We start from the raw sequence: 18262 nt of genomic DNA on the forward strand, positions 1-18262 counted from the left end.
AAAATTCAGAGCTTATTGAAAAAAATGGAAGAACATGTGAACCAACATTTTTATATGGAACAAAATTAATTTTTAAGACTAAAGGACACAAAGTCTTATCACCATAAAAGAACTTGTAAAATATTGTCCCCATGAGTCCTTCATAAGGAATATACTAGAGAGATATTGATCTAAGAGCAACTAGTGAGCATTATATAGTTACAATAAATACGAGTTAAGTGGCAGATATGATATGTGACCTGACACTATCTCTATCTATCTCTAGTATAATCATAGAATGGGGAGAGAAAATAGACAATACATACAAAAATGTTTAGCTAATTCTAGTAGTCATAATGGGTAGGGGCAGTTTTAGTATTATTATTCAGATAATGTATATTTATTATTCAGATATGGTATATTTAATGTGGAATCAAGTAATTATGCAATATTTATTTTAATTATCTCCTACGTTTCTAAGAGCCATCATTAGTGCTCAGATTGCAATCATGAAATGACATTTCCCAGTAAAACAAAGTCTCATGTAAAAACACCTCATTCCAGGATAAGCTGAGCTTAGTACATCTAATTATACCAGATAGCAAAGAAACTAGTAAGTATTTTAAGGGTCATCTCAAAGAACTCAAAGGCAAATGGAAAAGGTACCAACTGGCAAAATGTGAGACAATGTGAACTTCAATAAAAATAAGAATTACGAATGTTTTTAAAACTGAGTTCATGATGATATTAAACATATACAAAATAATTGGTCATCTTCTGAGAAAGATAGGGAGGGAATCATTTTTTAATCTTGAAAACTGGTTCAATTAAAAAAAAAATTCAAGAATCTATCTTGGCTTTCCTGAGGTCACAACCAAAAGAGGAAATGGATCAGTGAAATTGATTTTTGTATTGATAGTATCTGCCAAAGGAAAAAAAAAAAAATTAACCTGATAGAAAATGATGACACAGTTTGGATGTTTGAATCTCATGTTGAAATTTGATTCTCAGTGTTGGAGCTGGGGCCTGGTGGGAGGTGTTTGGGTTATGGGGAAGGATTCCTCATGAATGGCCTGGTGCCCTCCATGTGATAATGAGTAAATTCTAGCTCTGAATGCATGAGAGATCTGGTTGTTTAAAAAGAATGTGGCACCTGCTCCCATCCTCTCTCTCCATGTGATACACTGGCTATCCCTTTGTCTCCCACCAATTTGTAAGCTTCCTGAGGCCTCACCAGAAGCTGAGTAGATGTTTGCACCAGGCTTCTCACACAGCCTGCAGAAACTTGAGCCAAAATGAACCTCCTTACTTCATAAATTATTCAGTCTTAGGTACTTCTTTATAACAATACAAAAACAAAGTAATACTGGGGAAAGGGCTAAATTTCTTTCTTTTGAAAGAAATTTCAGATAAGGAAGCAAAAATTTGTCATACACTTATTTAAAAAGTGAAATCCAATGCATTATCAGGGAAATAGAAGTTAATACTTGTTTTACTTCTATCCTTTGGGATGAATATGAAAAATCAGTGAACATGAAGAAAAGTGTCTACAAAGATGGGGAGCAGTAGAAACTGTCATTATTTCTAGTGAGAATATGAACTGGTACAATTGCTTTGCAAAGCAGGCATACCTAGTAAAGCTGAACATCATCTTTTGTTTTGTGGCACTGCCATGCTACTTCTAAGATATCCTGCATGCTCTTGCACATGTATATCAAGAGATACTTTCCAGATGGTTTAGAACAACATTGTTCATATCATACCAAAAGCCATTGATATCAACTCCAATATTCATCAACAAAATACATACATAAGTAAGTTATGTATTCACAAATCAGAATACTACACTTTGCTAAAAGGAAATGAGGGCTGGATGTGGTGGCTCATGCCTGTAATCCCAGAACTTTGGGAGGCTGAGGTAGGTGGATCATTTGAGGTCAGGAGTTCGAAACCAGCTTAGTCAACACGGTGAAACCCTGTCTCTATTAAAAGTACAAAAAATACAAAAATTAGCTGGGCATGGTGGCACATGCTTGTAATCCAAGCTACTCTGGAACTGCTTGAGCCTGGGAGGCAGAAGTTGCAGTGAGCCAAGAACGTGCCACTGAATTTCAGCCTAGGTGACAGAGTGAGACTCAGTCTCAAAAGAGAGAGAGAGAAATGAGTACACCTATATTCATCAGCATGGATGAGCCTCGAAATCATACTGTTTAATAAAAGGAGTAACAAGATAGACTGTATGATTTGATTCATATAAAATTCAAAAACCAGAAAAACCAAGTAATACATTATTTAGGGATGCATATATTATTGATCAAAACTAATTTTTATGAAAGTTATTATCAGGATAGGCAAACTCTCTGTGCAGTGAAATGTGTTCAGAGAGGGGCATACAGGGCCATGGAAATGTATTTCTTGGACTTGGTGGAGGGTTAGGTACAACTATATTATTTTCCTTAAACCATGTATGTGTGTAACTATCTACCACTATCTGTGCCTTTGCCTCTACTCCTATCAAGTGTTATGACTTCACCCAATTTTATCAAATATTCCTTTCTTACTTGCTAATTTATAGAAGCATTTTTAAAAAAAAACAACGTTTTCCATATTTTATCCAATACTTTTATTTCAATGGACAGGCGTGAGTTGGATAGACACTCTTAGAATGCTGTCTATGTATTAAAATGCTTAATCTTCACAACAAAATCACTTGGAGAGTCCTGCTTTTATTCAGATCTTAAGGAAATCTAGGCACAGAACTTGTACAAGGTAGGAGAGAAGTTACTTTTTCAAGATATACTAATTTTATTGTGTATTTTTTATCTTAAGCAGTTCACTGTATTGCTGGTAAAAATGACTGCATAAACAAAATTACCACATAGAAGAGCCTTAATTTCTCTTTGTCCAGCAAATTAAATACAAACTCCGCTTGTGTACACAAAAAAATCAATTGTAACATTTTTAATTCACATCTTTAGCTTTCCAATATTTTTTCAAGTAATTTTAATAATTCTGTTCCTCTGTAAACACACCCCTTGCTCTGTTCATGACGTTTGCTCCTCCCAGGAAACCTTCTCCTCCCTACTGTCAGTTGCTGAAACTGAATTATAAGTCAATCCCCTCAAATACCACTTTCTCATAAATATTGCAGGTAAACATTGGTTTGCTTTTCCTGATTGCCCTTTCTCTGTCTCCTCTATGAAGTATTTTTTGAACTCCCCATTTGGATAGTTTCTTTTCTTTCTCTGAGCTCTCATGAAACTTTGATTGATCTCTGGCATATAATGTGATATAGGCGATTGTACACAGTATTTCTTCTGTGTTCATCACCAGCTGGAAGAGTTGATAAACGTGAAACATTTCTGCTGAGATATCAGAGGTACTATTTCAAAATAGAAGTATCCTTAAAGAAAGTATAACCTGAGCGCTTCAGGCCCTGCAAAAAGATGGAAGTAGTTCAGCTTTGGTGTTAAGAAGTAAACCTCATGCTAAAAATAATCAGAGACTGATATCAAAGTTCATACCGAATCAGCCACCATTACCAGCCTAAGTGTTACAGCTCCAAATGTCCTTAATCACATGATGCCTTCTTATAATGCTAATATACAGTGTTTTAAAAATTTTCATCATGCTTTAATAGAGAGTATTTTAGAGATACAAATAAACACTGTAATAAAAAAACTGTACATTTTTGCTCTTCATAGTGTGGTGCAATGGACCAAGGAATAATAACATCATCTCTAGGTGGGCAGGAAATGCTCCACCTCAGATTTCCTGTATTATATCCTATTTTTTTAACCAGAGTCCCAGGTAATTTGTATGTATGAGAAAGCTTGAGAAGCTCTGGGATCAGCTCAAACTCTGTTTTTAAAAATTAGTTCTACTAAGTGAGCACTCAATTTTCTTTTCAATAATAAGAAAATAATTCCACACAGAGATACTGAAGTCATTGAAGAGCCGAAGACATACCTAACTTGTTATCAATCCTGAGAGAGAATATCACCATTTCAATAGCCACTCTGTTTATTCACAACAAAATGACATCAAAAACAGACCTAGGTAAGAATGGGTTTGTTTCTGGTTTTGTTGATAGTTATATGACTTTGCCTAAGTCATGAGAAAATTTACCTGATAATATTTGCTTGAATTTTAATTTTTTTTTACATCCTCTATTGATCATATAGTTACACTTAGCATGGTGTTGTTCAAAAAAGACCACAACTTCTTGTTTTATGTTCTCTGGCGTGGGATAGATTTAGTTATGACATATTACAGAACAGCAGAGTAATCTGAAATGTGAGCTAGGAGGCTCCTCTAAGTCTTAAGTCACCCCTCTTCACCTCAGTGATTTAACATTAGTCTGAGCCAATGCAATGAAAATAATCACTTAGGCATTCAAGAACAAACCTTTTTATTTCAATTCTACTATTTAAACATATTATATTGATACATAACTTTTCAAAAGAATAAAAGATGATTTTATATGATTCATTAGTTATCTACATTCCATTATACAATGTTATTAACAAAATAGCAGGATGAGTATCAATTATTTAGAAACCAAAATAGAAATGTATAATCAGAAAAATATTCATAGTGATCACATACGAAACTATATTTATCTTACATGTATATTTCATTTCTCTTTAGTATAATTTCCATCAGTACTACCCAAACTGCACTAGACGGTAATTTCAAAGTATTTACAATTTTGAACATTAAACTGGATTGGGAAGTGTTTATCTGTGAATTTTTCTATAGTTTTATCATGCTGGGTTTTATCTGACCTTTAGAATTAGGTACTTGTAAAGTGTAGATCAAAGTGTGCAGTCATTACTCAAGATTACTTTCAATGTCTTGCAAAGGTTTTAATCTAATGAACCTTCCAAAAATTATTTTTAGTATGAATGGAGAAATAAGCAATGGACTTATTGAAAAAATAGTTATTTTCAGTACATTTTTCTTATATTTGAAAAAATATCAATGGGCTATTTTTATTTTATTATACTTTATGTTCTAGGGTACATGTATACAATGTGCAGGTTTGTTGCATATGTATAAATGTGTCAATGGGCTATTTTTCAACAGTTTACAAAGTAAGCTGAATATATTTTATTTTGATTAAGTTTGATGAAACTTTAATTTTAGAAAGAATATATATAATCAGTAAACATACTTTTAACTACAATAGTATAATGACATCCAAATTTTATAGGCATATATGTTTGAATTTATATCGATAAAAAAATCAATGAGACTATTTAAAATTATATAAAATAATATCCACAGTATGAATAAATACACAGTTTTCCTAGTTCTGGAAAGAAAGTAACATCTTTTTAAGGTCTCCTTAACTTCCACACGTACCTGAGGCTTTTGAAGTGAAGGTGATTTATGGTGAAAATAAATATGAGGAAGTCAAGAACTTTCATTCACTCTCCAATCCTGCATTACTAAATAAATCAGCTTCCCTTATTCTTCAGTGGCTAACAAAGTGTAATTTTCCTTTTGTTCTGTGCACAGAATATACTATTCCCTTTCCAAGGTCATTCTTAGTGCCCTGACATGGATACATTTGTTAAAGGCTAATACAAAGTTACCAAGTGAGAAAACCAAAACACAATATAAACAATAGTTCTATTTATTTTAGACTAATCAACCAAAAATTCTAGATCTAGCAATTTAATATTGCAATGTATTATTCTATTTCTAAATTGATCATATTTAAGTCAGATACTTCCTGTTTCAATAAGCCTACCTCCTACCTCCTAAGATATTATACTGGGAAATGCTTTATAAACTGGATAGTGCTATCAAGCATCAGGGAACCTTATTATTATCATAATTATGATTCAGTAAGGAGTCTGTGGGAAAAGGGCTAGTTGTCGATAAACATGTTAAACGGTTTGAGAACTGAATTCTGGAATCCTCAAATATTTAGAATGTGGAATGATGAGGAGAAGCCCGCAAAATAAATCCAAAGATTGAAAATCACCTTACTTTTAAAAAATGTCTGGTATCTAGTCCTAGTTATGATCAAATCCATTTTCCCTCGATTACCACTGTGAACTACCTTGCCAAAATGAATTTGATCATGAATTATGTATTATTTACTTTTTATAAGTAATTATTGTGATTTAAATCATAAGATCACATAAGAATTGTAAACAATGCAACCACGAATTTTCAAAATTATATGTAGAATAATTTTGCTACAAATTGTTTTTAGTAGAACTCTTGTTTGTTTTTCAACATTTGAAGCTATCAAGAGTTATGGACCTAAGAAGTATAGCCAGATATTTCAAGAAGTATAGATTTTAACATTAGATTTGTTCCGCATAGCCAAAAGAAGAGAATTATTTTTTCCAGTTGTGTTTAGAACCTCCATCAGTTAGCTACTGTGCAAGCATGGCAGGTGTCAGGCAAGGGGTGAGGCAACTTTTAAGCTCAAAGTCATTCCAATCCTACAACCCCAGGTTACTAGTGAACTATCTATATCTATGTAAACAAACCAAATACATATAATAAAAATATAGACAAATTTTCCTAATGGGGTTTTTAAGTCATTCTAGTGAAATCAGTTTAAGAATGAAAATTACTTAGTATAGATGGCTTCTTTCTATAAGAAACTTTAGTTAACATTTAATTATAGTGTACAGGTAGGATTACAAATAGAAATTATTTAGAAAGCAGTAAGATGGTTAAATAATTTGATAACATTGATGATGAAAACAAAATGACACCTAAAAGGTACAGAAATATTTTGGTGGTAAAACTTTGCATATTGAAATATAGAGACCCCTCTGTTATCTGTTATAAACATGAACAAAAACAGACACAGAAAATCAGTTCAAGTAATAATTAGCAAAATATTGGCCAACTTTTTTCATTTGCATAAATAGGGCGGAATCATGAAATTTCAAAGATACAATATTAGTATTAATAATCATAACGATATATAGTTATATGTAGATATATACTCATATATAACTTTAAATTTAGTCAGACATTTTATGGTAACAAATAAACTGTGTGGTATTTATGTCTTATTTTCCAAAGAATAAGCAAAAGTGTAATGAAGAAATAGCAGTGCATTTCAAGTTCTTAACACAGATGACACCTTGTTAAACTTTTTAGATCACAATATTTTCAAGTCATTAAAACTATGCCTTAACTTTCTTTACCAATATATCAAACTGGGCCAAAACGGGCAAAATACTGGAGTGCTTTACAAAAATAGAAATGTGATCTACAGTTTGCTCCTTTCCTTGTCCCTCTTTACCTCAGCGTGCTATCCGCAGTGGTTTTCTAACCACTTATTAAAAATGGAAAGGTAACAGCTATAAACTCGTAGAAACATAACAGGCAGCCCACTTAGAGCAGACGTGCATTTTCAGAAAACGCTTGTCTGGAGTTGCTGAAAAATCATCTATCTCTTAAATCGCCCACATTCTGATGGACAGCTGCTTGTACCATGCCTGTCCATTTCAGCAGTAATTGAAACCAAGGTTTTGAAGTCAAAATTAATTTTTGTCATCTTGTCAAGTATAGTTTTGTGAAGAAAACTATTAGTAGCTGAATATCCTTCTTTGCCTCTACTTCCTTTGTAAAACAAACAAAAAAGAATGACCTAACATATAACAAGTTCTTGAGCTTGTAAATAACTTCATGAAGTAAAAAACTTTCTATAAATATACATGTCTACACATGCACATGCACTCACACACAAAAATGCTATACTTTTGTAATAACTTGATGTTCTAAAATACGACTAATATTTAGATGGCCATGCAATTACAGTAGAAATAAGTACTCCAGATAGGATGAAAATGGAAGTTTATTAAATATTACCCTGATGGGTAAGTGCTATAATTCCTAAATATAGTGGAAGACATTTTAGGTTTTAGTAAAAAAAAATATATATATTGTTTCTAGTGGAAACTCTTTTTCATTTCCTTTACCTAATATAATTAAATTATAATTTGCTATTTGACTATGATAAAAATGTAATGAAGTAAAAACTTTCTTACATAATGACACAGTATTTTTTTAATAACACAAGTTGATGATTTAGTAGTACTTACTCATCCTGGCTTCATGTTATTTATCAATATATAATTCATATCCATTTATGCTCTAAGAGTTATTCCACTTTCAAACTTTTATAATTCTCATGAAAAAATATGGAATCATGCCCATCAACCAATGAGTGGATAAAGAAACCGTGGTATATGTGTGTATGTATGTATGTGTGTGTGTATATATACACACATATATATAAAATGGAATACTATTCAGCCATAAAGGGAATGAAATAATGGTATTCACAGAAACCTAGATGAAATTGGAGACCACTATTCCAAGTGAAGTAACTCAGGAACAGAAAACCAAACACTGTATTTTCTCATTCATAGTGACAGCCAAGCTATGAGGATACAAAGGCATAAGAATGGTATAAAAGACTTTGGGGGATTGGGGGGAAAGAGTGGGAGGCAAGTGAGAGGAAAAAGAGTACAAATTGGATACGGCGTATACTACTCAGATGATGGGTGCACCAAAATCTCACAAATCACCACTAAAGAACTTACTCATGTAACCAAACAATACAACTGTTTCTTCCAAACCCTAAGGAAATTAAAAAATAATAAAACCTTTATAATTCTCAGAACTGGCGATAATTCACTAGTATTTTTTTCACAGAAAGCTATAATTTTCATCAAGTTACTAGTCAAAAATAAACAAAACCACTAAGAATGCATGCCCTAAACAAATGAAAGGGTCATTTTCACTTCCAAATCCTCTTGCTAATTTCCAAATACATTGTCTTTATTTCCTTACATTCACAGTATCTTTAATTATATTTCATTTAAAAAATCAAAGAAAGAAAAAAACGAGAAACCAATATGATCAACTGTATTAACACTCATAACAAGAACACATGTCTTTATCGCATTCTGTAAGAACAGACTATATTTAACTCGCACCAAGAATTTTGTGGCCTTTTGTTCAATAGCTGCTCAAGTGCACTAATTCTCATCTATTTTCATGTTAAATAAAATGTATTACTGTGTCTAACAAGAAAACATTTCATTAGGTTAACTGCCTTTTTAATTTTGCACCTCTTTTGGCTTCCATTTTTTAAAAAAATATATTTGGCTTGTAAAACCAGATCTTAGAAGGAACGAGGAATTGATTTTGGAAGCATTTATCGTGCTTTTAATTCATAAGGAGCGAGTTACAAAGTAAGTGAATTCTTCTCCCATCAAAAAGCATATCTAGTAGGTGCAAAGCAGCTCCGTGTGATTTTTAGTTATCAGACCAAACTCTACATGTGACTGTACCTTTCCAGAAGGTGACCCCTGCCTTTGGTATAATCAAGATTAAATGAATAGTTTAAACCAGCTACTCTAGGTACATCAACGTTTCCATTATTTCTCAGTTGGTCACTGTGTTGTTTTGCCCATATGAACAAATGCATGCAGGTAACAATGGAGTGTGGAGAACATATATTCCTCATCTTGTATGTGATAATCAGGAAGGTAAATCCGTTCGGTAAATTTTTGTTGTTTTTATTTGAAAATTCTATCGTTCGTGGTAGTGAGGAGTTCAGAAAAGATTTCAAATCCATTCAATCGACATAAATGTTTAGTGAGTTTTTTTTTTTTTGGAAGGAGAAATTCATGAGCATTAAATCCAAATAGTTTTCACAATCAATAACCATATACCAATTTCTATGCAATTTGACTATGATAAAAGTGTAATAAAACTTTCTTATATAATGGCATAATTTTTTAATTGCACAATTTGATTATACTTACCCATCCTAGTTTCATGTTATTTATCAATATAAAATTAGTATCTATTATGCCTTAAGAGTTATTCCACTTTCAAACCTTCTCAGAACTGGTGATTGTTTACTAGTTTTTTTCACAGAAAACTATCATTTTATTAGAAGTCATTAGTTAAAAATAAACAAAACTACCAAGAATATATGTCCTAAAAAAACAAAAATGGATTCGTTTTCATTTCCAATTCCTCTTGCTTTTGAATTGTCATTATTTCTTTACACCCATAACATCTTTAATTATATTCCAAAATCTTTTTTAAACAAGTGGTGTTAGAATCATACACTTACAGTCTGTGATCTTCAGCGTCCTCTTGACTTCTCCGCTTCCTGATCCCCCGCAACCGTCTTCGTCATCACAGTCCCCACTGACTTGTTCAACCATGCCTCCACCACTGCCCAGCGGAAGAAGCTCCCACTTGTCAGGTTTGGGTGATCTACCCTGTAACAACTAATTGTACATAAAGAAAGGCATTTATTAATAGCAAATTCGAATAACCTAAGAATTCTATTCAGAAAACTTACGTAGAGCTTAGAATTATTTTGTTATGTGGATCCACTCTTTTGGTGTAGACACCTTACCAAGTCAAGTCTTTAAGAAAAACTGAAACAACTGAAATAGTAGTAAATAATGGGCAAAGTCTTACACCCATAAACATCTACACTCTATGTATTAGCCCCATGGCAATAGTTTGGATGATGCTCTGGGCAGCAAATGAAATTACACCTTCTTTGCTTATAGTACTTTGGCCAGAGGATCCTTTGTTTCTGAATAAATAATGTTTAAATGTGGTAAATCACATTCTAGTACTCCCTTTGTAGTATTTTGGCTGATAACGTTGTGCTGTTTTGTGAACCCACACCCCATATTTCTAAAGAAGTACTACTCTTCCAGGAAATGTTTGTCTAAAGAAATCCAGAATTTTAGACATATACATTTGTAGTTTCATTTAAACTTTCTTGGATCAAATACACAGTCCAATGCATACGGCACATACTGAACCTTGGGACAAAACATTTAGGTCCTACATCCATTTCTACAAATCATTTAATAAATTTAACGACTTCTCAGTTCTCAATTCTCAAATATTTCATTCATTTTTATGAGCAAAACAAGTGGAATTGACATTTTCCCCTACAGCACAGGAGTTCCAGTAACACTTTCAAACAACAATGGAAATTTCTGAATGTCTTTTCAGAAGGGTGATGTTATAAATAGAATATTTCACTTAAAACTAAGCCTGATTAAGATAGTCCAATGCAGTATATGACATTTACCCCTCTAAAGCGGTTTTGGAGAGTGCGTGGCCAAGTGTGAGCACTAGAGGGTACTAACATATTAGGAACAAAATGTACCACTGCTGACCACTTAGTGGGCATTTAAATTTTCACAGCGCTTTATGAAAGACTTAGCCTTGTTACTCCTGTGACTTTCCAAATAATATTATCAATTAGCAGACAATAACTAAATACACAACCCAAGGACAGCATTTTATACTGAAGAACAGAGAGTCAAATAGCCTCAGGATATCTAACATACATATGTTTATCATAAAAGGAACTCTTAGATTAAGCAACCGGTCTCTGAAATTCATGAACTTTTAAAATTAAATAATATAATTTTTAGGTCACCACTTCTGAAATATTAGTTTTCTAACAAAAATACTAAAACAATTTGTCAGTAATTTTTAAATTCTTATTTTTGTTTACTGGCATTTTGGGAAAAAAGTCAATAGATGGCATTAAATTAAAAAGAAGGCTTCTTTCAAGATCAAATGAACTTAGCAAATATTAAGTTAAACAAAACTTTTCTACTGTGTTTAACATACTGACGTGTATGCTACTCCCTGTAAAGGGAAGGGAGAGTACAGCAATGAGGAAACACGGATAGGAAACAAACCACATAAAAAGTCAAAATCTAAAAAGGAAATGATAAATGGTATTACTTTATACCATTTTATAAATGTAATGATGAATGGTAAATAAGGTAATACCAGTTATCATTTGTTATTGTGAAATATCCCATTTATTGTCTATTTAGTATAATCATAAAGCGCTTGGATTCTGAGGTCCAACACACTTCGATGTGAATCCTGGATTTTGACATATACCAACCACGAGACATAGGGTATTGAGTATGTTACTGAATAAATCAGTTTCCTCAAATCTATAAAAGGGACAATAATATACCTGGACCATTGCTCATGCTGTGAGAAAAACATATGCAAAGCACTTTGCAAATATTATGTCAGCGCATTAAACAGTAATACATTTTGATTATCTATTTAATTATATATTCTAGTACAATATTTATCCAGAACACATTAATTGAAAGAATTATTTAAGAATGCAATTATATGATTTACATTTTAATTTTTCAAAGTATTATCAGACAAGTACAACAAAAGCCAAACTCTCTGGTGATATGCTGCTTTCTTTTGACCTCGACATTCTTTTCCAACATTTTCCAAAAATCAACTTTATTTTCTCTTTACTTCCCTAAGAATTATTCCAATATTTTACTGGGATCGTGGCCAGAACACAGATCAGATGGAATCTCATAAATACCACCAACAATGTATACATCATGAGGATCCAACCAGGTAAATGAACTCAAAAACACAGAAAGATAGTTGATTTTTAAAACAAAACTTACTATTTTAAGAAATTGGTTTTGGTTGAAAGTGATTGGATATATTGTCAGAGAATTATTTGTTTGTAATTATTGTTAAATATAACGGACTTAAAAAACATTTATTCTGTTTTCTCCATTTTACTTTTCCATCACTTCAGTGACATTCTAGGAAATGTCTGAGGCACATGAACTCAAAAAAAAAAAGACGACACAAAACTATATTTTAATTTAAACTATTTGTGCTAAGGAGAACAGCAAAATGGACACCAAGATTTCCCACTCTAACCCCTGGGGCTGTGAATATGACATCAGTCATGTCTACCAATTTACATGGCAAAAGGAATTTTGCAATGTAACTGATGCCATTAATCAGTTGATTTTGAGTTTACCAAAAGGGAGATGATCTGGTTGGAATAATGCAATCACATGATTTTCTTATTTCCCTTTTAAAAATATATTTTAAGTTCTAGGGTACATGTGCACAACATGCAGGTTTGATACATAGGTATACATGTGCCATGTTCATTTGCTGCGCCTATCAACTCGTCATTTACATTAGGTATTTCTCCTAATGGTATCCCTCCCCCCAGCCCCCAAAGTCTCCTCTATCACCAGAAGTTAGAGACATTCCAAGCATGAGATGTGAAGGTGAGGAGCTTGCATGCAGGCGACCATGCTGCTGCCCTTGAAGTTGTGAGCTTGATGTGATAGGCCCTATCAAAAGTCCTGTGACAAGGAACTGGACCACTAGTGGCCTCTCGGAGCTGAGAGTGATCTGCCTTGCAGCCAGCAAGGAATTGAGGTCTTCATTCCTACAACTGAGTTCTCTCAACCACCTAGATGAGCTTGGAAGCAGATTCTCCCTCAAAGCTCCCAAACGGAGTCAAGCTAGGCTGACAACCTGCTTTCAGCCTTGTGAGACCCTGAGCAGTGAGCCCACCCAGACTTCTCTTCTGTGGAATAGTGAGTAATAAACGGATGTTGTCTTGAGCTGCTAAATGTGTAGTAGTTTTTTATGCACGAAGAGAAAATGAATACACTCTCTAACCCTCAAATGAGCCACATTTACTTCTTGGCAGTTGTGTTTGAAAGCTGTTGATTCTCTAGCATATTTCTCAGAATGAGAGGTCATCATTTCTGTAAGATACCACCTTACTGAGAAGATGGTACCCTTGGAGACAAGCTATACGAAAAACCTTTTCAGTTTATCTGCCTCTTAATAATCCCTCTCACTATATTTCCAAGTCTCTGAGCAAGAAATATAATTTCATAAGTCAGATATATCCAGGATCCCACCTGATTCATGATTCTCAGTCCCCAGTAGTACCCCAGCCTTGTTATAGGGTCAATATCTCCTTTTCCTGTGTGTGGAGGCTCTGCCTGATCATTTTCATTTTCTCGCTTCTCAATTATCACACATCCACAAGTGTACACTTTCATATTGTAATGAAACTTAATTTTCAGAAATTTCCAGTAAATTTGTAACGAACAAAAACAATGGGCTTTTCACAATAAGATCTTTATTCAAATTTTCTTTTTTTAACTACACTATCCTGATTTCTTAAGTTTGCCTATGTTTCTCCTCACTTCCTCTCTCGTCGCTTCCAGCATCCACATGGAAGTGTTTCAATTAATAATATAAATCCCCTACTTTTTAGTCTCTTTCTCGGAATTCATCCTAACAGATTGAACTCTCACCTGTAGACAAATTACACTCAAGTCTTTACCTGCAGCCCGTTTTTCTCTGCAGTTCACCTCTAAACAGCAATTGGAAGTGAGATGAACTCTACCACTTTGTCTTAAAATAAAATTGCTCATCTCCACTATCCGTGTGTCATTACAGTTTATCTTCCCAGCTCCCTCATTACAGGGGCCATTAGTCTCTCCTACCCACTACCACCATATTATTTTCTTAAAATCAGTACTTTCACCATGTCATTTTTCAGCCTTATTGCTCTCTGTGATTCTTTACTGTCAAAACCACTGGTTCCCAACATGACATGTGTCTAGAGGAGAGATATCAATCCAAAAAGATGGGTCACTGAGTGATAAAATGTGGAAAAATGTTTGAGAAATACATGCCATGGCCACTTCTTAATTTCCCAGAACTAAACCCTCATGAGAAATTTTGCAGGAGGCAGTCTTGTCTAGTTGAGATTCTTCTCACAATTTCTAAATGTACCTAAGAAAATTAGCCCTCTTCCCTCACTCAACATCCACTGACATGCTTTTAGAAATGACGCCAAGAAAAAAGTTCAAATTTGGCCTGGCAGTCAAGGTTCCATATTATGTATTATTTTGTTTTGCTGTTAAATTATGTGTAAACACAGCTCCCCAGTACCCAGCTTCTACTGCAGAACCATCAATCTGTTCTTCCAGAAATTGTGTGACTTTATGTCTAGAATTTTGCTTATCCTTCTTTTACATCCTTCTCACTTCCAACTCTTGTTTGTCCTCCACATAGAATACACCCTTTCATTTTCTTATTTTATCTAATTATATTTAATCTTCAAGTTCAAACTTAAATACCCTTTTCCATCCCACACATATTTCTGTGATAATTCTAACTCTGTATCATTTACTTGCACTTAATCAACTTTCTTGAACATGTGATATCTGATTAGTGATAAGTTGCTCAAAGACAAGACCAGAATTCAACCTGCTTTCCATCACCTTCCATCATGACTAGAGTACTTACCAGATTATAGATGTGAAATACATATATTTATTTGAACTTGGAAATAATTTAAGCTTACCCTGCCTTCAATGCTCTCTATATCTAATTGAATAAAATCTTTTCTCTTCTCTGAAAATTATCAAAGACCCTGATGTTCTAGAAATACTTTGGTTTTACACTTATTTATTGACTGGCAGATGAACTGATTTATTCACCCCATGAAATTAATTGAGTATATACTAAATATAACACACTTTCTTGAGATGGAATCTCGCTCTGTTGCCCAGGCTGGAGTGCAATGGCACAGTTTCGGCTCACTGCAACCTCCACCTCCCAGGTTCAAGAGATTCTCCTGCCTCAGCCCCCCTGAGTAGCTGGGACTACAGGTGCATGCCACCAAGCCTGGCTAATTTTTTGTATTTTTAGTAGAGATGGGGTTTCACTGTGTTAGCCAGGATGGTCTCGATCTCCTGACCTCGTGATCCACCCTCCTCAGCCTCCCAAAGTGCTGGGATTACAGACGTGAGCCACCGTGCCCAGCCATAACACATATTTTGAAGGATAAGCATCCATATCAAAAGAGAAGGCATAGCCTTGGTTTTTAAAAAGTGATTATTACATACTTTATTTCAAAAATGAAATTTATGACTATATAGCAAAATAAAATTGGGATAAAAAATAACCTGAAAATCAGGAAACAGGAGAGACAGTGTAAACATTTAGTTATGTGGTCATGCCTAATTATTTTTCTTATCGCCAATAAGAAATAATTTAAAATGACCTTATTCCTGAGTACCTGGAGACTTCTAAGTTTTTAAAATAATTTTATATTGAAGAATCATACCAAGAAATACTTCCAAGGTATATTTGTGTTGCCATCTTAGTTACTATAAACCAGAGAAAAATGTTCTAATTACCCTTTTTAATGAATATGTACAGAAATACCTCATTATAAATCTAGAATATAGGAATATTTTCAAAAATGGATTTTTGCAAAAAGTCGGTTTTTTTCCTAAAGCAGGGAGAGAACTGTAGCATCATGATCTGAGATACCAGGTAAGGAAGGCTTCTCTATTCTCAGGGGATAGGCTGTTTATAGTCCTCTCCTCTAATCCCTCAGAGACAGCATCAAGTAACTCCCCTACGCTCTGTTGGCTGCATCCTCAGGGGCAAGTGTTATTATTTCACATCTTACTCTTAAACCACTTTCGAGAAACAGACATAGTTTCCACCAAAGACGAGCCCTTCCCCAACAAACCTTTAATAACAAATGGTTTCCATATATGCACCCTTAGTGAACATACACAAATGAAATGAATCTGTAGATTGAAAATGAAGCCAGTTTTTTGTGTTTTTTTTTTTTTTTTTTTTTTTTTTTTTTTTTTGGAGACGGAGTCTGGCTCTGTCACCCAGCCTGGAGTGTAATGGCGCAATCTCGGCTCACTGCAATCTCCGCCTTCTGGGTTCAAGCAATTCTCCTGCCTCAGCCTCCTGAGTAGCTGGGACTACAGGCACACACCACCACACCCAGATAATTTTTCTATTTTTAGTAGAGACAGGGTTTCACCACTTTTTGCCAGGATGGTTTCAATCTCTTGGCCTTGTGATCTGCCTGCCTTGGCCTCCTAAAGTGCTGGGATTATAGGCGTGAGCCACTATGCCTGGCCATGAAGCCAGTTTTTATAAGTGACACATGAATATCAGTCATATTAGACACACTCCTACCACAAATCTCTCATTTTTACCACATACATGAATAGCTGTCCCATATATTCATACAACATGATTTTCTTGATTAACAAACTTCATTTTTTAGAGTAGTTTTAGGCTCACAGCAAAATTGAGTGGAAACTAGAAGAGTTCCCCTAGACTCCCTACTCCCAACACACACACACGGCTTCCCCCACTGTCAACATCCTGCACCAGAATGATGCATTTGTTATAATCAATGAACCTAAACTGACACATCACTATCCCCCAGAATCCACAGTTTACATTAGGGTTTGATAAAATAATTTTTTAAAACGTAAAACCCCCAACAAACTTAACATTACTTCTCTGGGCCATACATTTTCTGCATCAGTACATGGGATAAGAATATTTACTTGGAACTGGGAGTGGTGGTGCATGCCTGTCATCTCCAGCTTCTTAGGAGGCTGAGGTGGGACGATTGCTTAAGCCCAGGAGTTTGACACCGCAGTGAACCATGATTGCATCACTGCACTAAAGCCTGGGCAGCAGAGTGAGACCCTGTCTCAGAAAAAAGAAACAAAATAAAACCAAGACAACAAAAAGGTAACATTTATTTGGAATGATTGTGAGTATCATTTGAGATACATTATGAAAAGTGCTAGCACACTATGAGTATTCAGTTATGGTTAGTTAACTTTATCATTAAGATCGTTATAACCAGTCAGAGCTGACACTGCTACCCCAATCCTGTCTTTGAAGGAGCGAACCCATATGGGAGTAGCAATGACTGGCTCCCCACTCTGCCTTGACTCTGTCCTTTGAGTCTACCTAATTATAAGATAAACAGCGTTTCAAAATTTGAACCTATTCTATGTCGTGGTAGGTACAAAGTCAATCACTACACCCATATTTATAGAACAATTAGAACAGAGGAAAAGACACAATTTTGAATTGCAGCCACACATTAATTGTGTGCCTTTAGGCAAATCACTTAAGCCTGTTAAAATTCACTTTATTCTACTGAATAATAATACATGAGAAAGCACTTCATATACTTGAACGAACTATGCTCATTTACAGGGTTCTGCGCATGACACTGCATCCGTAAAATTGGGAAACCAACAAAGTGAGGACAGAATGAAAAAAAAAATCCTTTCAGAATGTTCTTCCTTTCCTCAGTGCCATGCAGTTTGTGCAGTCAGCTGATTAGCCAAAAATAGTCAGTTTTGATGACTGATGCTTCCTGCTTATGTTTAGTGGGTTTAGGAAGCTCATTAGGGATGCTATCTTGGAGATGAATCTGGTGGGTAGAATATCTGATGACTCTTAGGCAAATGTACTTCTTTCAGCTGGTGAATTAATTTCTCAATAGAATCAATTTGCTTTTTACTAACTGTCTGGCAATATCCCATATTTGCTATAGCCTTTCAAACAC

The 18262-nt window shown here is 34.4% G+C and overlaps 1 protein-coding gene across 1 annotated transcript in view; it reads right to left on the reverse strand.

Moving 5' to 3' along the window:
- GPC5 (glypican 5) overlaps window positions 1-18262 on the reverse strand; it is a 1526087-nt gene that overhangs the window by 681667 nt on the left and 826158 nt on the right. The window contains exon 7 of the mRNA XM_033177434.1: window positions 10115-10274. Coding sequence (XP_033033325.1) covers window positions 10115-10274 — 160 coding nt within the window. The remainder of the gene's footprint in view (window positions 1-10114; window positions 10275-18262) is intronic.

Source organism: Trachypithecus francoisi, unplaced genomic scaffold (assembly GCF_009764315.1).
Source record: "Trachypithecus francoisi isolate TF-2019V2 unplaced genomic scaffold, Tfra_2.0 Lachesis_group18, whole genome shotgun sequence".
Taxonomy (NCBI): Eukaryota; Metazoa; Chordata; class Mammalia; order Primates; family Cercopithecidae; genus Trachypithecus; species Trachypithecus francoisi.